A 24,610-nucleotide genomic window follows, 5' to 3' on the forward strand; every position below is an offset into this window, starting at 1 on the left:
CACATTTCATGTTCTCCCACTAAGAGAAATTTTATACAAAAAAAAAAAAAATTGTAAGTACATATTCACCATAGTGCTGAATAATTTAAAGTGAAAACATTAGCACACAGGTTTCCTGCACAGATTCATTCACACTGTTAGTAAATAAGCCTCACTGTGGGCAGGATAGTCTGTTTGCTGTACATGTTAGGTTTCGAAAATAGATGGAGCTTTATCCTTTTGTCATAGATGGATTTGGCTTTTGCCCCAGCTTTTCTCACAGGCTCCAAATCGCTCCCAATTCCCTCTGCAGCGTATCCAGACATGCCATAGCCCTGAAATGGGCCAATCCAAGCAAAGGAAACATTAAAGAAGAGAAGAGGAGACACCAGTGGGCAAAAGAGATGCAGAGGATCAGGGAGGAAGCTATACGCCTCGTTCATCTCTGTTTACTCCAGCTGTCTCCCATGCCACAGACAGAAAGAACAAGAAGAGGGTGGAGAAACTGAGAAGCTGGAGAGTTACACACCAAGCAAGGAAGGCTGAAAGAGAGAGAATGATGAAGACATGCCAGTGGACAATGCGGTTTCGCAAGGGCAGGCGATGGGGAAAGGTTAGTGAAAACAAAGGAAGTGAATGAACACACACACACAGGAAAGTGCTGATCCATGGTCCCCGTCTGGGAAGGAGGAGAAGGTGCATTGATTGTGCACAAGCCACAAATGAGAAATCCATTGGGGTTAGCTGCTCCTGGCATGACTGAGAGAAGGGGGCAGAAGAGGTCAGCTGGGTGTCCATGTCTTTGCCAGGGCATGGCAGAGCTGGCAGCAGATTCACAGTATTCATTAAGCAGAACATGGCCAGAAGGGGTCAACAGTTTGTACCAAGTCATGAGGTCACTCGCAAGCTAGGCATTTAGCCAGCTGGACAACATGTTTAGTGTCAGGCCATGGGAAATGTTTCATTCATCAGCCTGAGACACAAAAATTCACATCCATTCACATGTGTCTCACATACAGTCAATTGCATAAATTTAATTTCACAATACACAAGGGACCCAGCAGTGTACGAATGGTATTTGTAGAGGAAGATACCGGTTTCTATGTTATGATGATGATGATGATGATTATATTCTCTAAATTTCAAATGGAAGGTTGAAACAGTGTAAAATCTGCCATTATTGTAACTGTTTCTTCTTTAGATAGGACTGTTAGTATTAAGTATCATCCTTTAAAAAAATAAACTGTTCAGCGTAGTGTTTTTACATTCATTTAGGTGGTTTACATTTTTCAATATTGCATTTTGTGTCTCATTTCTATGTGAAATATAAAGTCTTAAAAGGGCCGACAGCCCTCATTTCAAACCTGTGTGATTTTCTTTCGTCATTGGAACACAAAACAGATTTTTGAAAAATGTCTTACTGCACATTTTGGGCATACCATGAAAGTCAATGGGGTCCAGTGTTGTTAGGACTCAAAATACTTTCTTTTGTATTCCACAGAGAAAAAGAAAGTTATATGAAACAACATGAGAGCAGGTAAATGATGATATCTTTGGGTGAATAAGCCTATACTGAAAACATAACATAAATTCCTAAATTCTCCACATAATCAGCTTTGAGGAAAGAAGAAGATAGAATAGCAGATGTAGAACAAACTGTTCATAAAATAGTAGAGGAACAAAACTAAAGTCAAAGCCTAATGGGGCTGCACATTCTTTGAGTACACAAAAAGATATAGTATTTGAGGAACCTTCAAAGAGATTCTTCAGAGGTTTCGTATAGCCGTTTTGGGAACCTCAAATAGTACATCAAGTATATCTGTTTTTACAGTGTAATTGAACTTAAAATGCATGAATCCCATTTACCTGCATTATTTTGTTGGTTTAGCTCAAGCTTTCCCATTTTTTTTTTACTGAATCATTTTTCACACTGCAGTCATATTCATTTCACTGCTGTACAATGTTATACAGTATTTTGTATATTTTATAATTTAGACAAACACTCCTGCCAAATTCCTCATAACAAATTCATAATATGAAATTAAATTTTTAAAATAAAGTTCATGCACTAACAAATGTGAATCCTGTTTTCGTGGGTGAAAATGAAGGTAAACATTTTTAAAAAAGACCCAATAAACCCAACCTTTTATCGGTTTATTAAAAGTCACCCTTCGTTATTCAGTATTTTATTGTTATTTTACAGCATATGCATCTCATTTTTACAAAGTACATTCTGTACATTGCCTGTTTTTCCATTCATGTTTCAATCTGGTCAGTCCTTTCAAAACTAAGCATATACACAGTATACCCAAGGTATCTGTTTAGTTGTGTGACGTGCGTCCCAGTTAATCTTCACACTATGGGTCTCTCCTTCATGAGACTGTAAATCTCTGAACTCATACTTCATCCACCCACAAAAAGTAATTTAGAATCCATTCATGCCCCTCTGCCACCACTCAGACCTAAAATAAAGAGCAGCCGTGGATGCCTGCTTGCTTTTCATCAAATCATTTACCGTTCCCCTGTTGCTAGTGAATGGAGAGGGTCTTTTTTTTCTCATTACCTCCCACCTCTGTTCAACTCTATTCAAACACGTCACCAGAGTCAAACATAATCTCTGCTCAGATATGATAATCCCCCCAGACCGTTTCAGATAGAAACCCACCGAATGCAGAGAAGGGAGAGGATTCATTATCAATGCCCCAAGGGGGTGCTGGGATAGAGGTTTTGGGCAGTAGTCAATGATGTGTTCAAGACAAGCGTGGCTCGTCCACCTTGATCTTGCTGCAGAGTGGGCCCAATCCTTCTCCGCTGGGACATTGTAACTGGACAGATAAGTATTAGTGGCAGCGGGTGACAGGTGAAGGAGAGTGGGACGGGTGGGGCAGGAGCGGGTGTGGTGGATGCTGATTGGATTAAAATGACTGCTTTGGTTTTATTCAGATGTCAAACTGTGCTAGTCACCTATTGAGCCTGCTGAGGCGTGTCACACCTGTCATAAGGGCCTGTCGTGTCTATTGGTGTCTGAACATGTGTGTTATTGTGGAGCTAGATTTGAGTAGGTATGGTTTATAAAAGATTTATGAAATTTATTCACCTTGTTTTTATTGAGTATTTACGTATTCAGTTATCAAGTTAAAGCAAGAAATCAGTGAATGTCATATAGTAAAACTACTTGATATACATATATGTTAAATGTTGATATGCAATTATCTGTAAATATATATAGTTGATGGTTTTAAATGTATTATATATAAAAATAAAAAAATTTCTTCTAAATATACCATATATTTACAATGCCATATACCATTACCAGATATATATATATATATATATATATATATATATATATATATATATATATATATATATATATATATATATATATATATATATATATATATATATATATATAGCTGCTTTATATTTTTGTGGAAAACATAATACTTTTCAGGATTCTTGGATTAATTAAAAAACAAAAGCAGCATTGTAATTGTTCTTATTGTCACTTTTGATCAATTCAGTGCATCCTTACTGAATACATTTTTTTTTTTTTTTTTTTACTTTTAAATAACTTTTGAATGGTAGCATATCACGGCATATTAAGCAGCAAAACAAAAACCTAAAAAGTTTTAATTTCTTTCCTTTTTTATACTTAGTCCAAACTTTTGAATGGTAGCATATCACAGTTTATCATACTTTCCTGCAACATTGATAATAATAAGAAATATTGGTTACACTTTATTTTAAGGTGTCCTTGTTACCGTGTAATTATACATTTAAGTAATGAGTAATATTTATTAACTACATTTGCTTACTGTATGGTTAGGGTTAGGATTAGGGTTTGGCTTAGGGTTACTTGCAAATGTAATTATGCATAATTAATTGTTATTATTATAGAAAGTACATGTAAAATGTGTAACAAGGACACCTTCAAATAAAGTGTTACCCAAATATTTATTATGCACCAAAACTGAATGATGGCTGGAGTAATGGAAATTCAGTTTTGCCATCACAGAAATAAAATTACATTTTAAAACATATTAAAAATGGAAACAGTTCTTGTGTGTGTGTGTGGTATATTAATCATTTCCCCAGCACAGTTAAACCCAAAAGCATATAACAGTCCTTTGTTCTGTGAATGGAAAAAAACCTGATGTCATTGAGTTGCTTTGGAGAAAACCTTTAATTCATGATTAAATCCTCTCCATAGATTTCCTGTTTGCTTTGGCAGAGTTCTGTAGGTGTGATAGCTCACACCATGGCTGTTGTTACTGTTTTTGAAACTTCCTCCTCCGAATACGTGTCTGTGCGCAAGCTCCAAAAATGGTACAACCATTGCATCAACTTGTCAGAAAAATATATTCTTACCTCCTAGTGCGAGCTGAAGAGGAATCAAGTGAAAATTGGGAATGAGAGACATGAGAAAATATAGAAAGAAAGAAAAGAAGTATCTGGCCAATGAAAGTGGCCTTTTCACAAAACCAGATGGCAGTTTGTAGCCCATTAAACACTAATACTATGTTTTACTGCTTCAGCTAAGCTTCCCTATTTATCACAGGTCATAATCACACTGTTATGTGGCCTAATAGAGAAGCATCAGTGGAGAAAACTGCTGCAGTGATATCATCTCTGTTGAGTAGGACAGTGTAGAAATGAAGCATATACTAGGTATGATAGTTCAACCAAAATAAAAATAAAAAAGTGTCTAAATGTGTTTTATACTATGTAACGGTATTTAATATTTTTAATTAGCTTTTATTTTTATATTTTCAGTTTTCATTTTAATTTTAGTTTTATTGTGATTCGTGCTTTTGTTGTTTTTATTAGTTTTGTGGTTTCTAATTATCCTTAGTTTTTTTCAGTTTTAGTAACTGTAATACTTTTTTTTTAGTAATTTTAGCTGTAATAGTAATTTCAACAAATTTAACACTTTTTATTTTTTTAAGCTGTTCATCTTAAGTTTTTAATCTTAGATTTCTCCTTTATTGTATTTCAGCTTAATTTATTTTTAGATTTAAAGCTTAAGAAAAAAAAAACTTAAGATGAACAGCTAAACCTGGTACCATTGAAGGCAATGTTTTTCTTCTGACATTTTGAACTATATAAAGGAATGACCATATTTATTTATTTATTTATTTTTTCTCTTTTAGATTGTAAATTATTGATAATATGTCTGTTGCTCCCCCTTTCCTGTTTGTTTGTTTGAATGGATGTTATTTTGCTAATATAAAAGTAAAAAGTTTAACAAAAAAAACAATAATAATTTTAGGAAAGTGCTCCAAAATGATTTGTACAATATAGACCTATACAGTCTTCGAAGCTAAGCTATGCATTTTCCCCCTCTGGATCACTGAATCAGTGAGTTTAAATTGAGAAGTGGATTAGTCTGATTTTGTGAATGAATCATAAGGACCGGTTCTGTGAACTGAATCAGCTGATTTATTGAAAAGAACCGTGATTAAAGAAGATTAGATATAAAATTAGATATCTCTTCTTTTCTCATGAACACACCAAATAGCTCAGTGAATTTTCAATGAAATTTAGATCTGTTTCTTAACACAACATTATATTCTCTTTAACTATGCTAGATTTCCAGAGCAAGTCAATGGGAAGAAAAACATTCTGTGCCCTTTACATTTTGTTCATAACATCGGTTTGCTGTACAGTGGGCTTCTGAGATACAGCCAGACATTCCTATTTATCTGTTGTTTAATTAGCATAATAACATTGCTGCTCAACAGACCTTCTCCTTCAGTGCAGTGATTTTAATTTGAGCGGCACAGAAGTGGAAAAGCCTGAGGTGAAGACAAATTGCGAGAATACAGAGCCGTTAGTAACCAGCACAGCTGGGGAAAAGATGCATTCGTTCTCTCTCCCTCCAGACGGAGCAGAGAGGTGCAATCTCTGATAAAAAGGGAACAGGACAGGCATGATAAAAGAGTGTGTTAGGTTAAATAGAGACGTGGACAGGACAGCAAGATTCTCATGAGCGAATGAGAGCGAGAGGAGATGGAGGGACTTTAAGAGAGACAGAGAAAGTGAGAAGAGACAGAGAGGGAGCAATGTGTCCTCTACTGTTCCAGCCCCGAGGCGCATGGTCACCTCAGAGACTGCCCACTGAATTACCCACAACTCCTGGCTGCTCTCGGGAGTGTCTGGACAAGGGGAGCGGACAGGAGAAGTTAATGAGAGGAAGAGACGGAGCAGGTCTCTAGGGACCCCCGTGGGGTGTGGTGTGACAGTCTGAGGGAGTTTGCCCACTCTGATTGGGTAATTAGTAACACGGATTTGGCCCACAGAGTGGGAATTGATTGATTAGGTGGCGGTAGGATGTTTCTCTGCCATGTCTCTGGAAGCCCAGAGTAGAGAGGTGTACACACACACACACACACACTCATATTAACACTTTCTTGCCTTTTATTACAATTTTGACACACCTGTGCTTACTAGGTTCTAATGAATTCCACAAGGCCTTATCTGAATTAATTATAATTGAAGAATGATGTTAATTACTGCTTCATATTTGTCTGCACACATTGCTTATTGGCCAGAGAGAGGAAGAGGGAAAGGTTAAGTAAGTATTTTAAAGAGACCTTGCTGTTTACATGAGTGATAAATATTCCTTGCTTGTGCCTTAAGCAAGTTTTTTGTAACATTTATGAATTCACACAACACTGAGTGTAAATCACAGCTTGAACTCATTAGTGGTAAGTTTTTCTATGTGTGGATAAATGCTGAAACTTATAATATGGATGTACTGACAGCATCTAAAACGTTAAAGTATATATATATGTATGTGTGTGTATATATATGTATGTGTGTGTGTGTATGTGTGTATATGTATGTATGTATATATGTTTTTATGTATTATACAATATCCCCTAATTGCAGCCCTGTCCTAAACCTAACCTATTTTCAACAATTCAATTTGCAAAATGTAAGATAGATTTACGGTGACAGTAATTTTAATTACAGTTACTTTTATATAAATAATTTAAGGCAAACTAAAATAAATGAAGTAATAATTAAATGATTAATTTACATGAATTTTTGCATTTTAATGTTTAGGCAAAGGTAGAGTGAAGCAGTTCTTGGAAACAACACAGAACAGCATGAAACTCCTACAATGTCAAATTAGGGAAATATGATGACTTTGAACCTTTTTAATAAATCACATTGCATAAATACAACAAAATCAACCCATTAATTATATGAATTCTTTAAACCTGAAAGGATTTGTAAATATATGTACATCCACATAGTTTTTCATTTATAAAAATGGTTACACTTAGATGTCTTCAATATATATTTATAGTATACGCTTCAGTGTCCATGCAAGCGAATGAAATTGTATGGTTGCAAAAATCACACTTTATGTAGACATGTCAATGATTACTAATGAGCTCATATTGTAATTCAAAGAAATTCATTCAGGCTTGTCAGTGTGGAAATGAATGAACTATTAACAAGGTCAGTTTGGGATACCGACAGATTTGCTATGTAACAGCAAAGTATTTCAATTATTTGACAATAAACAGCTTGGCAAAATCTACAGAACAAGAATGTTTTCATCAAATTCAGCTTAAGCTTTTGGGATTGCTGTAGTGTTTAATGTGACACAGACTAATGCAGGCCATAAGAAATCGCTTTTTCTTGGATATAAAAATGCATTCTTGTGTGATTGAGACCTTTATTGAAAACCACCCGTCCTCTCATATCAATCATGTTTAATCCATCTTCAGGGAGAACAGCAGCACAAATCCACCGTCACCCCGTGGCTCCTGGGAATGTGGCTCGGGGAACGGCACAGGGGAGAAATCTCTCTGTTCGAGGCCCAGCTGAGAACATTATTGGATTGGCCAGATTATGGGGAAGAAAGCAAAGAAAAAAGAAGGTCCAAGCAAGACGGATTTAGCTCTATGGTGACTGTCAGGGACATGGTGGGAGTCTGCAGTGCTGAATGCTCATCAGGAGCTCCCACGGTGGAGGTTCACCCATCCCAAGGGCACACCGCTTGCTTTGGCATGGCATGGGATTACAGGCGGTCCAGTCTCAGCGGCGCCTCAGGTTGGCAGGATATTAATTAAGTAATTATCATGCCGTGAGGCGCAGCTATGAATTATGCATGAGGTCTTGATTGGGACATTTGTGATTGTGTAATCTAATTTCAGCCATATGTCTGACGCCTTTAGCTGAGTGTCTAACATCCGACAGCCCCCAAGCACAAATATACACAAAGACATTTTCAGGGTTTCAATTATATATTTAAAATTCTGACATATTCAAATATAGAAGTTTTTTTTCACACTGTGGACAAACGCTCATCATCATCATAAACATTATTGGAAAGACTGGAATACCAATATGGGATCGATTTTTATTAGGGGAGGCTGGGACTAGTCACACATTTTTACTCTAAAAAAACAAACAAAAAAACACTCTACTCTAGAATATTTCTTATGGTATGTTCCTCAAATTTAGTGTGTTCTTGGCTAAAGAAAAAAAGGTAATGAATATTGTAACTTTTATTGACTAAATAAATAACACCCCAACATACCCCATTGCATTCTAACACTATCTTATTATATGCCTTTTTATAGAGAAAACATTATGTAGGCCTAATACTGTATAAATACTGTATATACATTACTACATACTATATCTGGCCTCCTCTATAACATATATGAAAAGAATTATACTATAGCTATTCTGAAACATCATCCAACAAATATTCAATGTCACACTTTATGTTAAGGTCCAATTCTCACCATTAACAAATCATTAACATGACCTTTTCCTCAATAAGCTCTTAATTTGCTGCTTATTAATAGTTAGTAAGGTAGTTGTTAAATTTAGGTATTGGGTAGGATTAGAGGATATAATGTGGCCATGCAGAATATGTGCTTTATACGCAGTAATAAACAGCCAATATGTTAATAATAGGTATACTAATAAGAAACTAGTAAGAATTGGTCCCAATACTAAAGTGTGTTACCATATTCATATAGTCTAATTTGCATACCTCTGACCTCATTTGACATTTAACAGAACAAAAAACTATTTCTCTTTATGCTGATAAGAGTTAAATTAATTCATGAGTTTGGATTATTCTAAGTGTTGATAAAGACTGAGTCCAGATTAACTCTCTTTATCCAGTTCACATAATTCTATTTGAAATCTAAGTGTGAGATTACGCTAATCCGAGAGATGATCAATAGGCCAGATTACTGCGTTATGGAAATAATGAAATAAAAACAAGCATTTAAACATTTGTCCCTGAAAGACAGATTCCAAATCTTGTTTACATGCAGAGATGTGAAATTGCTTAATACATTGTGTAAGCCTTTAGCATCTTAGATCAAATCTTAATCAAAAACCTTATTTCCTAAATATGCCTGAATGTCATTTTTATTTAGTTCATTTAATTGAATTCAATTATTGCTGCAACACATAGGAAACAATTATCACTTTTCAGTATATTGATGACGATTATACTGATAAACAACCTTTCGTTGGCGTAGTCGTTACTGTAAATGATCCCTGTAAGATGCCTGTAATGGTACTCAGTCTGCAAGAAGGCAATAACAATGCCAGAGCAAATCAAAAGTGTTATTTAGAATTACACTCCAGCAGCTGAAGATATCTGTTGATTTTGGCACTGATGGCTTGCTGTGTGCTTTGGGGTCCCTATCTGCTTCCTCTTCTCTGTGTTTTACTCCCACACTTTTCCTTCCCCCTGTTTTATTGATAAAAGAGCGTCTGAGTGGTGGGATGTCTTTCTGCTCTCTCACTTCATGATTTAAGAAGAAGCCTTACATTCACAAGTCAATAATGAGCAAGACATCTGCAGCCACAGGATGCACTGATGCCTGAAAGAGTGCTTGTGTACTAGTGTTTGTTTGTTTCAGTGCTCTTTGGAGGTCTGCCTTCTGCCCTTTTCTGAACTGGACCAGAGGCTGAAACACATACTGTACATAAAATAACGTTGGCTTCAATGGAGTTCAGAGCTGTACTCTTTATGCACTAAGGGTTTGTTTACACCAAGAAGGAAAACTATTACGCTAACTATAATAGCGTCCATCCATACAACGGATGATAAAGTTATGTTAATTTTAAAACACTGGATGTCCACTGGTGCAAAGATGACTTATGTTTCAACTCATACCAATAGAATGCTGCAGGAAATCTTTTTTTTAGAAGTCCACCACACACTCCTGATATCAAGGTATACATGGATATCTGCATATGGTGCAGTTCCACCCTGTACTCATCAAGAAGGAGTTTATCGATTTAGGTGTTCTTCTCTTACTTGTTTTTTTTCTTCACTGCTTTCTTATTGATTTTGAACATCTGTATATTGGGCGTTTGGTATGATGCTGAATGGATTGCATGGTGCCGGAATATCTCACTGTGCGCCTGGTAATTTGTATCGGAATCATTTATCTTGTCCAGTGCGTTCTTGCTCGGCCAACCTCACAATCTGATTCTGATGGCTGACTCCAACAGATTGTCTCTGTCTGTCCTCCTGTCCCCCTCTTTTTTGAACAGTGTTTTTCATTTACTTTCTTTTTCTGTATGTTTTTTGTTTGTAGCCATTTGGGATTTTCAGTCTAATACATGCAGAAAATAGCTGTGAAGTACATGAGAGGTGCTGTAATTCAGCTTTTACAGTATAAACAACAGTTCAAAATCCATCTGAAAAAGTTAATGTAGCACCATTGACTCACTGCAGCTTTAAAGAGCTCATGTTCTGTTACATCTGTGTACGATGCACATCCTCGGCTTAAAGAGCTCCCCAGTGCAATGGCTGCCCTGGAGAACAGACTTAAAACAGAGACATAAGAAGGAGAGAAGAATAAAGAAAAGCATTTCTCCTCTTCCGGGAGCGAGCAGCCTTTCTCTCCGTATGTGTTGGGTTTGAGAGCAGTTCTTTGTCTTCCATGTTCCCTGGACCCCTGCTGTCTGAAAAGAGCCCTCTGCAGGGGCCTGACTGAACTCGGACTCTGATTTTTGTGCTAAGGGTTCACGTAGTGTAGAGCCCATTCCTGAGTTAAAAGCACACAGCGAGTTTCTTCTAAATTGTTGATTTTTTCATCTCTGAGAAAGACACAGTCTTTATGATTGAATTATGCTCCAGGCTTGAGCTTTGAAGATATTCAGTTTTATTCCAAAATACACCACAATTTTCGATGTGCAAAGTGCATGATATAGTTCTGCATAAGCTGTGCTCCAAAACAAAGTGAACTGCCTGCTAACTAAGTAGCAACCTTCTAAGAGAACATTCTAACAGTAAACTACCACTTTTTCCAGCAAAGATCCATCAAATTTAATCAAAAGTGGCAGTGAAATAAAAATAAAATCTATTTAAAATAAATGCTGAAAAAATGACAAATTTGTTTTCTAAAAAACATTAAACAGCATGTCAGCTGTGATAATAAAATGAACAAATAATGATATTAGAATAGACTTCTAAAGATCATGTGACACTGAAGACTGGAGTAATGGCTGCTGAAAATGTATTTCTACTGATGGCTTGGCCATCACAGAAATAAATCACATTTTAAAACACATTCAAGTAGAAAACAATTTTTTCACAATATTTTTTACTGTTTCACAAAATATTGTCAAAGGAGACAATGAAATTAAGATTTTTGACATATGAGCACCTTAGTGTTTATTATTGTTTAAAATATTTCCTCTGAATTGAGAAAATTTGCGTTTGTGCATTTGGCAGACATTTTTATCCAAAGCATCTTACATTACATTTAAGGTATGCATTTGATCAGTTTGTGCATTATTTGGGAATCAGCCCCATTACCTTGCTAAGCACCATCCATGTCAGTTTGAGCTTTCAAAGTTTAAAATCAGTAGGGAAACCGTATTTAGGGCATAAACATTCCTTGCCAAATTATTGTGCCATTCAATCTTAAATGTTTAAAATTTTAATAAATCTATTTTTCACATGCCTGGTGTGACAGATGCACCTTATGTGACTGAGGTAGACACACATACAGTATGCTAGCGGTAAGGGTATGACATGTGTGTGAGCAAGAACAAGCGTGTGGCAGAGTTATATTTAGCTGGGCTTGTGTGCTCATTGTGTGAGGACCGTGGATAGCTGGAATCAGGTGTCCAGGTGTCTCCCTGCGTTTAAATTAGCACCTCTTTGAGCTGCCCTGTTCCCGTTTAGACTCAGGGAAATATGTGCTCTCCTCACACTTCACCAAGAAAAGCTACAACACCGCAGGCTAAAAACCCTTTATTCTATCATCTCTCTCTCACTCCCCCTCTCCCTATCTTTGTCTATTACCCTTATTCTCCTCTCAATCTTTCATTTCCCCCATCCATGTGCTAGATCACGGCTGTTTTATGGGACTAATGCCATTTCAAAGACTTTGGAAGTGTCCCATGCCTCCAATCACTAGCAACAAATGTCAGTTAATACCACAGAGCAGTGTCTGTAATAAGAGTGAGTACGCGCATACACAGGAAAATATTGATTGAGTGCTGTGCTGAAACTTTATTAAATTTTCCTGCTAGTTCAATACATAACTTAATGCAGTTCTGCTTCTGTTATCACTGTTTGTTCAAACAGAAGAATATAAGATGGATTAGACTGGTCCGTGATTCATGCGGTTTTGAGATAGGAGTATCATCGGGTGGTTGGCGGATTGGATCACAGGATCAGCAGGAAGTGGAATCGAACCTGCAACTTGGGCTTACATGCTGCTGCTGATGTACCTCTTGGGGAGGATATTTAGTCAGTGAGAATTGCCAAATGTCTGATAAAAATATATATACTGTAAGTTTAGAGCCCTGCACAAGTGACTAGCCTGATGTGTGTCATCAAAAGCAAACAGATGAAACATCTCTATTTATTAATAAATATTAATATACACTACCATTCATTTTTCTTTCTTTAAGAAATTAGTACTTTTATTCAGCAAGGATGTTATAAATAAATTTAATTGTTTATTCAAATACAACTCTACAATTATTTCACATATAAATGCTGTTCTATAAACTTTCTACGCATTAAAGAATCCTTTGATAATTAAAAGAAAAAAGTATTTTCCTCAAAAGTTTTGAGCTGCACAATTGTTTTCAGCACTGACAATGATAATGTTTCTTTTAATGTTTTAATAATCTCTCATTATTATTACGGGTCATGCAGCTAACCAAATTCTTGACTTTTTCTAATTTACATATTTTTTTAGGAGTAATGTTTGGTGGAAATGTTTTTAAAATAACACCAACAGCTGAAATAGAACAAATTGTTATGGATCTGTGCAACAACAACAACAACAAAATATTTATTTAAAGGGGTTTTACATGGTCAGCAGAAAGCAGCAGAAAGCTCCTATAAATCCAAGTAATCTGTTTAAAAACATAAAAAGAAAGTAAATGGTATATTGAAAAGAGGTGAAATGACCAGAAAAAGAGAAAATTCCTAATATACTTCAGACACTTCATGCCTTATTGCTTGAGTGCCGCAGTAATGTAACATCTCACACTTCACAAATGACCACATAAAGTAACACAGCATTAAAGAAATCTTTTATGTTCTCATTCTTCCATTTCATTCTCTTCCTCCCCTCTCCATCTCTCAGCCCTGAGGAGGAGGTGAGATTGGTGTGATTCAGGAGCCTGTGCAGGCAAACAGAGCGTACACACACCTGGACCTTTATATAGGCCTCTAATAAGGTGACCAAGGCAGCGAGCAGCTGTAGTCCAGAAAAGAACATTTGCACGCTATTATTCTTGAGGTCATAAGACTCATTTATCAGATAGTCTGCTTACAACCAAAGGTGACAAGTGGTGGCTTTAGGTGGTTATTAGATTTCTAAAATCCATTGTGATGTATAATATACAAGCATTTTCCTATCATCTCTCTGTCTGACTTCAAATAAAAGGCACACATTGTGTCTATTTGGCTCCTTTTTTATAGCTTTTCCAAAGAACTGCTGTTCCATAACTCTGTTCTACTTTATCCCTTGCTACCTAAAGCTAGTCTCCACTTGTCTCTTTTATAGAGTGGGGTTGAGCAGTGGGCCCATGGGGGTCTTTCAAGGTAGGCGCAGTGAAGGCCAGCAGCAGCTGAGATTCGTGGTTTGCTGCAGGAGCACCAGAACTTATTGTCACTCCATGGCGCCCTCCATCAAAGCCATGATTAATAGAATGGGCCTTTTCTTCCCTATAGCCTCCAGCGCTTTCTCACCTTCTCCATTTATACTCTGTGCACAGCGCTCCTTCACTCTCCCGTCCACTAGCACTGGGAAGCTTGGCTCATGTGGAAGGCAGATGCTTTCTGTTATCCTTGATGATTGTTAGATATACTTTCATTTTACTGTGATACTGCAAAACAGTCGATACATCCAGCTGCTCATAAAACCAAGACATTTATGAGATCGACAACCCTTTAAATGCTTTATTGGATGGATGTGTTTAGCCGCGGGTTTAATCTTGGTGTAAACCTTTGACTCCAGATATTATGTACACTGCCAAACATAGAAATTAATGTTTCCTTCGCTGTTCCACAACACAGAGAATGTGGGAAGCGTTTATAGTTGAGCATTATACATTTAATTCTAGTCCTCTAATTTGATTGGCTCAGGACATTTCATTGTTTGTATCACTTTGCTTGTCTGTGTTTCTGCATTTTCATTATGAGTGAGTCGTTGATTACTTTACTCATTCGATTTGTTCAGAAACACTGATTCATTCAGAAATGAAACACCACCTGTATAGGCTTCAGTTTCCAAAGGTGGAGCAAATATAGACAAAACAACTGGCTATATTGTTTTTATGTGAAAATGTTTTTAAAACCTTTTATGTGGAACAGTTATTTCCATGAACCTTCCTGTTGATCATCGTTAGTCTTTGTTTTTTTGGTCATTTTAATTTGAAGCAAAGTGTATACCCTTGGGTTTTATTGTTTTTTTAGTAATGGAGCCATGACTTTGGAAGGTCAAAGACATTACAGATTTCATCAGCTGTTTCTGATCTCTCTGCCAATGAAATTAACACAAGCACACTGTGTTTCCATCACTCTCATTTCCACCGTCACTCCTCAGTTCTTCTCTCTCTATCTCTGTTACTTCAGTTCAATTCCTTCCTCTTGTTTTTCTTTCCCTTTTTCTACATGTCATGCTTCCTTTTTCCAAATTACATTATCTCCAATCCCTTTAGGTCTTCCTCTCTCTTTAGTCTCTCGCCCTTTCTTTAATTCTTCCTATCTATTCCCCTCTCCCTCTTTCCCTCTCTGTCTCCAGAGCTCCTAGTAAATGATGCATAGCTGGGTCCCAGACTCTGAGCGATCATTAGTGAGGTGGTCCAGGAGAGATGGAGTGAAGGATGATGGAGGGAATAAGAGAGAACAGCAGAAGACATGTTTCTGCCCTCAGGCATTTCCCCGATTCCTCACCAAACCAGAGATTGTTTGTCTAAAATGCCAGTAGGTGGCATTTCCTTGTCCCATGCTCATTAATTCTAGTGCACACACACATACTTGCATATAAGGATGCATTCTCAGTAAACACCTGAAAGTTTCAAAACCATACAATATATTTTTCCCCCTGTGGTTGCTCTGGCTGCTTGTTGACTGCTCTAAGTGAATGTTCCTCTTAATTCTGAAATGAACATTCATAAGTTACTTTGCTAAGATGATGTTTGATTAAGTGGATATTTTAGACTCTTTAATTCTGTTTATCACACCTGTGAACGCACATTCCAAGTACATTCACTGATTGGCAACCTGCAGTTAAAATACTGAACTATATTAATGGTAAACACACACACACACACACACACAAAATCCACAAAAAATATGATGCGTTATTTAAATGACTATTAACAATGAGTTTAAGTGTTTATTCTGTTTATTCTATTTTAATTCAAAAACTAGCTACACTGCTTGGCATTCTACAGTTAGAATGCTGAACTATATTTTTGGTGAATAGAATAGAATAGAATAGAATAGAATAGAATAGAATAGAATAGAATGGAATGGAATGGAATGGAATGGAATAGAATATAATGGAATAGAATAGAACCGAATAGAATATACAGTATACTGTGCAATACAGTAGCAGAACAGTCTACACTATAAAATACAGTACAAACAATATATAGTAATAAATATGGTACAAGAGGCAAAACCAAACCATATAATATAAATCTATACACAAATTATGAATAGTTTATTTCAATAATTAGTAATAATGAATTTAACTGCATATTGAACATTGGTGTTTTTTCATCACACCATCTCAAGCTATACAATGTGTGGAAACAGACCAAATAATACCACTGTCTGAAGTATGCCCTATGCTATGGATTTACACTACATCACTGACTAATATATATGACCCATGTTGACATTTGAACTTTCAGTGTTTATAGTCCATGTTCCCAAAGGCCTTTATGAAGGCAAATGCTATTTAATTAAGTGTTTAGCCTTCATCAATAGGACACACACAGGCATGTACACACATAAAAAGAGTGCACATTTATTCTTGATTTGGATAAATCAACCTACATCTCCCTGATGAGACCCATTTGCTTGGCTCATTCTCAGCGCATTATGCTTGGGCTAAATGTGTGAGGAGGACAAACTAAATAAATGAGCAGAGAAAGAGAGGAGAAGATGCACAGATGTGAACTTGGTACACTGGGAAAGAAGCAGCCTCAATATAGCTTAATCTTGTACTGCCACTTACTTCAAATCAGTTTTGTTGCATGTATGCTGCAAATGTGGAGTAATTGTGTGGATACTTCAATCAAGATTGTTTAATGGAACAAATATGTTTCCATGGGGATCAATTGGGTGGATACTTAAAGAAACAACCATATTTAATTGAACTAACATGTTTCTATGGCAATCAGAGCCACAACAGATAGCTACTACTTTTAAAAATCAATTATAAATAATCAGATTCATAATTCAAACAATGTATCCTTTCATGTTTCTGTCTTGAACATTTGCTTATTTGGAGGAAATAAATATTGTAAGTGAGTCCTCTTCACATTTAACTCTTCTTCTCGGCAGACTGTTCCGTCTTCTCAAATCTCATATTTTGTGCTCAGGTATTTACACAGGAGACAGTGAGATGTAAGGACTGGATTACTCAGATCTGCGCTGCTTTTATGTGCTCTAAATGCCACATAGTGTAAGCATCAACCAGGACCCAGCTATTTCACAGAGCGCTGACTCATTCCTATACTGAATGGGTCTGTTTACCCTGCAAACAATTTAGGATGAATCTCCTCTCATAAAAAAATAACCTGCTATTTAGTGGCAAACCTGCATTTTGTGTGGAATACTGTAGGTCTTCAGTACAACTGACAGCTCTGAAAGGTATTGTGCTTCTCTCTGTCAGCATGTAATTACAAACAAAAACATGCATTTCCGATTAAATTCTGTTTACTCGTTGACAGGAATATAAGATATGCCAGGGTTTTGGAAGCTATTTAAGATCTGAAAATATTGTTGAATTAATTTGTCTTGTCTCTTTGTTTAATGCTATGCTATGCTAAATTATAGTATGAAAATTTGAGTTGTATTTTTTTGTAGAACATCTACACTGTTTTAAAAATGTGAAATAATTAAGACTTTAATGTTTTTGAAAGAAGTCTCTTGTGCTACCAAGACTACATTTATTTGATCAAAAAATGCAGTAATCTTATGAAAATTATTACAATTTAAAAGAACTGTTTTCCATTTAAATTCATTTTTAAAATGTAATTTATTCATGTGATGACAAAACTGTTTTTGCTGCTCAAGTAACATTTCTTATTATCAATGTTGAAAACAGTTGTACTGTTTAAATTTTTTTGCAGTACAGTAATATAATAATGTACGTTAAAAAGTTTGTGGTTAGTAAGATATAAAGATAAATAAATACTGCTTAAAATCAGCAAGGACACATTAAATTGATCAAAAGTGACAAAAAAGACATTTATAATCACAAAACATGTCTATTTCAAATGCTTGCTGTTCACTGAACTTTCTATTCATCAAAAAATCCTCAAAAAGCCATGAACAAGAACTGAATTAGCTTAGTAGATTGATTTCTGAAGAACTATGTTACATTGAAGGAGTGATGGCTGCTGAAAATGTAGCTTTGCCATCACAGGAATAAATCACTTTCTACAGTATATTCAGATAGCAAGCAGTTGTTTTAAATTAAAATATTTCCAAATACAGTAATAAAACAACAATATTTTGAAACATTTTAATTTAAAACAACTGTTTTCTATTTGGCTTTTTGAGGATTTTTTGCAGCTTAAATGCAAAAATAAATGCAGCTTTGGTGAGCAGAAAACATAAAAAAATGAATTATTCCAAACTTTTGACGAGTAGTGTACTTGCTAGTGTATTGTTCAAAGTTAAATTAACCTTTAACAGATACGTTAGCTGTTTCCATGGGAAATTTCTTGGGTCTTTTATCACTAATAAATATTTCCTTTTTGAGCAAGTTTTGCAGAACTTTGATCTGTTTCCCTCATTAATGATCCTAGCAGTCCACGGTTCCACATATTACAAGCAAGGGATTCTGAAATTGAAAAGTCAGAAGGTAAAGACTCTTGGAAACCTCTGTCTGACCTCTCTACCATGCTTTTTTACTTTGTTAGCTTAAGGCCAACTCCTACATTTCAGCATGCAGCTGATGGAATGGGATCAAAGGAGCATGCGAACAGAAAATTCGCATTTTTCCCAATTGTTGTGGCACCTTTAATTTCATTAGCTTTTCCCCATACCGCCGCAGGAGAGCTGAGTTTCTAGAGCAACAATAAGAGTAATAGTCTTGCCCATGCAATCTGCTAAAAGCCCCTGCGGCCCATGGGCCCAGGTGTACCCGGGGATTAGAACAAGGCGGGACAGGTGAACTCAGCATGGAATCGCTCACAAGACATACTTATAACCATGCACCCATTATTATAGGGCCTTTTCATTGTTATCATATTGAGCTTATTAGTATGTTTTCTGTATGTTATAACCCAACACCTACCCTTAAATCTAACCTACAGAGAATATTTTTGCAATTTTAGATTTTAATTAAAATGTTAGTTTCCTCGTGGGGGCCGTTGGAAGGTTCGTGTCAGGTTTTACAATCCTTGTGGGAACAAAATATTTAATATTGACCTAATTATTGTCTATTTATTTTCTATACACTAACCCTACACCTATGTTTAAATGTAACCCATTTTTACATTTTTTATATTTTAATTAAAACATTATTCTCTTTATGTTGAAAGGTTGTAAAAGTATCAAGTTTTTACTTTTTTTTTATAGGGACATTTGTTTCCCACAAATCTGACAAAACCTGAACCGCACACAAATAATGACGTAAAAATAAACAATTTCCCAAACATTATACATACTAAACTACGAATACAGTAAAAATAAATATATTTTTATGTAAAAAAAGTTACAGGTTTTTCTAAAGTTTACATATATTGCCTAAAGGTTACATATTTGTCTTTATACATTACATACACATTCATACATACAGCTCTCAGTTGGAATGTAATACCGTCATGGGAGCATGATGGTGTTACATGAGAACATGGATGCTACCATCCTAATCAAGCTTATGATCAGAAGAAGAAAACATATCTTACTTAAAATCTATGGCATGACTTCCTTTCTGGCACAGCAGGGATAATTAGTCTGTGGTTTGGGTCAGCTCGATAATTCCTGAAAATAATTTTCTGTTATCCCACTCTATTACTTACAGACTATTTTTAGGGTTTTCCTTCATGAATTTCAGGGACAGGTTGTGTGCTTTTCAAAATTAGATGTTTAATGTGAGCAGTGCTAGACATTTATTTAAGCATTTTTCTTATAATGACTATAATAGCATATGCATGTTCTCATTGTCTCTCTTCAGTGAGCAGCATCGTCTTCCATTATTCATCCTCTTTACCCCCACGCTTTCGTCACTCTCACTCCTTACCTACTCTCACCTCACTGTTACACAGCTCATCATGAGTTACATTACCAATTAATCTCAACATTATTCAGTCTGAAGCACCGCAAATCTTATCGCAATTGCCATCTGCACAGTAACTGAAGATGTGCTTGAGATATGCATGGGAAGTAATGAAAGCAAACCGTGTTCCATTAGTAGGCTGCAGACTTATCTGAGCTGATGACACAGAGGATCAAATCGTTATGGCAGTTTGCTCAGCTAGTTGCAGCGTCTTATGGATTGAATTAAAGATACAGCTAAGTTATTCTTTATATCCATGCTCACAAATCTGCCATCATTATTAACTGATTCTTGAACCTGAGTATTAAAGCAACAGTTCACCCACAATTTAAATTAGCTGAAAATGACTCACATCTCAGGCCATCCAAGATGTAGACGAGTATGTTTTTTCATCAGATTTGGAGAAATGGGTCCTCTGCAGTGAATGGGTACCGTCAGAATGAGAGTTCAAACAGATGATCCATAAGTAATCCACATGACTCCAGTTCATCAATTAACGTCTTGTGAAGTGAAAAGCTGTGTGTTTGTAAGAAACAAATCCATCTTTAAAGTATTTTAACTTTAAACCATTGCTTCTGGCCAAAATACTGTATGATCTAGTCCATCCCCTGGTGTCCTCTAACATCAATATTCACTGACATTTGTTAAGAACTGTTTTAGACTGTTATCACTTTTAAAAGGTGCACATTTGTCTTATGATTTAGACAAGATTACTTTTTCATGAGAAACAGCATTATCACAGATAGAGGACTCACATTTTAGTTGGAAGCAATGCTTTGAAGTTAAAAACGTCTTGATGGATTGGATAAACACTTCACAAGACATTAATTGGTAGTCTGGAGTCATATGAATTACTTGTGGATTATTGTGATGTTTTCATCATCTGTTTGGACTCTCATTGGACTGATGGCACCCATTCACTGCAGAGGAACCACTGTGGGTGAGCAAGTGATGAAATGCAAAATTTCTCCAAATTTGTTCTGATGAAGAAACAAACTCATTTACATCTTGGATGGCTTCAGGGTGAATATCTATCTATCTATCTATCTATCTATCTATCTATCTATCTATCTATCTATCTATCTATCTATCTATCTATCTATCTATCTATCTATTTAGCAAGTATTCATTTTTGTATGAACTATTCCCGTAATCATTCACTCTTTTAGTGATTGACAAATCTTATTTATTGTATTTTATGACCAGACTAAACTCTGAATTCTGAAACACATCCAGGTTCCAGTAAACTGAAGAGGGAAAGATGTGAGGAATCATCACTGGTCCGCTGGGATTATGAGCTTTCAAAGTCAGATTTGTGTTAAAGACTGACAGACACAGTCATTTTAGCATGAACACTGTCTGACGGTTAACGAGACTTTCTTTTTACAAGCACCATTTTTAGCATGTCTTCACAGGATGTATTTTTTCTATTAGCTACTTTAGCAGGTGTAAATAGAGCGTATTTATAAACGTAAGAATTTAACCTGATATATGGGGAGAAAAAGTTGTAGTGCTGCGCCTATAAACCATGTCAGAACTTTTTCGATTTGAGATCTGTAAACATTTAGACTTTTTAACATTGACAAATCAGTCTAAACTCTCATTAAATATACATTAAATTGTTGTTTACAGAGCATTTTCCCTGTCTGCTACCTGCAAATCAGGAACCGCTGCCCTTTCAAGACTCCAAATGATGGTCCTCCTCCATCTGCATTACAAACGATTCTGCTTCCTGTGGTAAGTAGACTGCAATTTGAATAACCTGTTTACATTTTAGTTCCTGCTTACACAACCAAAACCTGAGAGCTCTGACTGCAGCCTTCTGAAGGGTAACAATGAAACCAAATGGACACTAAACAATCAGCCCATATTCAGCATCTAAAATGACTCAAAAACACGTGTAGAAACTGTCGCCCTCTTGTGGTGTTCCCAAAAACACGTTCAATAATGCACTGAACGTGAATGAAACATACTGGAAGGCATCACAGTAAATTGTGATTGTGTTACAAACACTAAAACTAAAACTAACATGAACACATTCTAGTAAACACTCTTCATCCAAACCACCCTTAATTAATTATAATAACAGAAGATCATGATTAATTACATAGTAAAGGTCAAAGAAGAAAAACGGTTACATGAATAACTAAACAATTATTTTTATTATATTGTTAAAATATAATCTATACAATAACAAAACAACAATAATATTAATAATAATTCAAATCCTTGTAAAATTACAAAACCATTTTAATTTAGCTATAGTTTATATATATATTAAATGGATATTGTTCCTCCCGTGAAAATCCGTCTCCGTGGTTTCCGTGTTTCCATTCACATCTCTATTCGCGTCTCTGCTCTCCAGCGCTCAGTGTGGGTCTGTGAAGGTTGATGATTGGTTGATGGGAGATGAGAGTCTGGAGGCTCGCGCTTCATACCCGTGTCCGAGTGTTTACACTCAGTACTCTAGACACAGAAGAGCGGCAGCGGCTTGACTATGGCGCTCCACAGATAACAGCGGAGACCTAACAACTATGGCATTATATTTAACGCGTGCGGACAACTTTTTCTACTCGTCCCAACAGGAATAAAGCTGTCAAGTACTTTTGTTTTCGACTCGTTCGCGGAAAATTCAGTTGTTTTCAAACAGTACCAAAGAAAACGCTTCGCGGCTTCAGTGGAGTTGTGAATGAGATGAACTTTACGCAGGTTGTTGGCTATTTTGTGTCTCACTACGGAGGGAGACTGCGATGTGCATGACTGAACATTTTCTGTAACTGTAATTCAAAACTTGTCGCTTCGTGATTTGGGGTTTTATTATAAACCACGGTGCACGGTTCTTTTGTAAGTTTGTGAAGTTTAAGGAGGAACCCGCCTCCAGGTTTCACACTATATTTGAAGTATCCTTCTCAGAGGATTCAGCGAGAGTTCAGCCGACTGGAGCGAGAGCACCTGGGGGACGTTTGGCAGTAGCGTGACCGGGTGAAGATGCTCTCAGCGTGGATACACCGCGACCAATCTCCCGCTTCCCTGCACGGTTTAGTTCTACTCTTCGCAACCTTTGTGATCCACGCAGGTACGAGGCATTTTAGAACATAAAAACATATTAATATGAATAGTGTACGTATTAATAATAAAACACTTCCTTATACTCTCGGTCTGAAACATACGGGAGAGCAGGAGTGGATTTTCTAATCACGCGCTCTCACGTATACACACCCAAAACACAGATAAGTTTAGTGATGATGAGGTCGTCGAGCAGGATTTGTTTCTCAACATTTGTCGACTATCAAGACTATTAAATGATGCCATTTTATTTTTATTTATTTATATATATATAAATCAGCAGATGACTCACTGGTCGTTTATAAAGAAAGCAAGCTACTTTTTCTGGCCTACTTTTTTTTAAAAAGAAATTGCATAGAAGCTCCTGCGACCTTTTACAAGAGACAGAAGCATTTAATAGAGGGATTATTGGGAAAAATGTATTGAATAATGTTTTTGTTGATCCACTTTACTAAATGTCTCCATGCATTATCACTGAAATATAACAGGTGGCACCGTTCATTTGAAATATTAAACCCTGTATAAAACCTATCAATGATGACAAAACTATCTATCTATCTATCTATCTATCTATCTATCTATCTATCTAGGCAGTGAGATAGATAACTAAGAACCAGATGAAGGGATGTGACTCTCTCTCTCTTTCTGCCTTCAGAGGAATATTCTGTTGATCTCCTCTCTTTCTGCTTGCCATGCTGAGCTTCCAAGCAGCGGATAAAAAGCAGAACCCCTGGTGTTCTTGGAGTAATTAAGGTTTAGCTCAATGCCTTCCTGGCTCCTGAAAGACAGAAAAAATAAACCTAGTAAAAAAGGAAACAACATCTGAGGGAAAGCAGAGATAGTGAGCTCTGAATTAAAGTGTGTTGCTTTAAAATGTCTTGCTCTCTGTTATTTTACTTTTCCGATTGATGTAGTTTAGGGTTGCGTTTAGCACATGCTCTTGATTAAGTGGTGGTGGAAGTTCCTCTGAAGATGTTTTTAAAGCTTAATTTTGTGGAGTAATGAATTTCTGGTCTGGATATTATTTACCGTACAAAGGAGAAATATTAATGAGTTGTGATGTGTTTTTGTTTCTGTATGAATGCTAGCCTACCTTCTGACCTTTGAAGTGACGGGAAGCAATGAAGCGTCAAAGAAATCTCTCTCCCTCTCCACGCTCTGGCCACATATGTAATCAGAAGTGCACATTCAAAGGGTTTAGCTGATTGGTTTTCCAATGGGAAAGAGAAATCGGAAAGAGAAAGGACAGGCTGATTTAACTTCAGATTTGGAGACGGATGTGAACTGCAGTTTAAGTGTCCTTGCCCTTGATCTACCAGCAGCGGAGACCATTTTAGAAAGCATGCTTACTGTATTTCGACATCAGGTTTTTGATATAGACAAGATCGGGGCGAGTTGTCACACAGGGAAGTTGTCTAAAAATAGTTTTAACTGAAAATGTGAGAACTGTGTTTTGAGGATATGTATAGGAACAAGTTGTATTAAATGATCTAAATTAATAAAACCATATATATTTACAGTATTCATAATTTTTCTAGATTTTTGCTGTTTCATGAATTTGTTTTATA

General features: G+C 36.2%; 1 protein-coding gene and 1 long non-coding RNA gene across 5 annotated transcripts in view; both read left to right on the forward strand.

The window, feature by feature from the left end:
- The window catches only part of LOC122139436, an 84,166-nt gene extending 75,648 nt beyond the window's left edge, over positions 1-8,518 (forward strand). Inside the window, exons 6-7 of the long non-coding RNA XR_006156290.1 lie at positions 293-592; positions 7,725-8,518. This is a non-coding gene — a long non-coding RNA (uncharacterized LOC122139436). The remainder of the gene's footprint in view (positions 1-292; positions 593-7,724) is intronic.
- Positions 8,519-22,334: 13,816 nt separating this feature from the next.
- The window catches only part of unc5b (unc-5 netrin receptor B), a 56,897-nt gene continuing 54,621 nt past the window's right edge, over positions 22,335-24,610 (forward strand). For 2 of the 4 annotated variants that reach the window (XM_042737085.1, XM_042737086.1), the window contains exon 1: positions 22,335-23,052. In XM_042737085.1, the coding sequence (XP_042593019.1) occupies positions 22,965-23,052 (88 nt within the window). In that variant the 5' untranslated portion in view covers positions 22,335-22,964. The remainder of the gene's footprint in view (positions 23,053-24,610) is intronic. The other 2 variants (XM_042737083.1, XM_042737084.1) reach the window with 1 other exon arrangement.

This window comes from Cyprinus carpio, chromosome B13 (assembly GCF_018340385.1).
Source record: "Cyprinus carpio isolate SPL01 chromosome B13, ASM1834038v1, whole genome shotgun sequence".
In the NCBI taxonomy this organism is placed as follows: domain Eukaryota; kingdom Metazoa; phylum Chordata; class Actinopteri; order Cypriniformes; family Cyprinidae; genus Cyprinus; species Cyprinus carpio.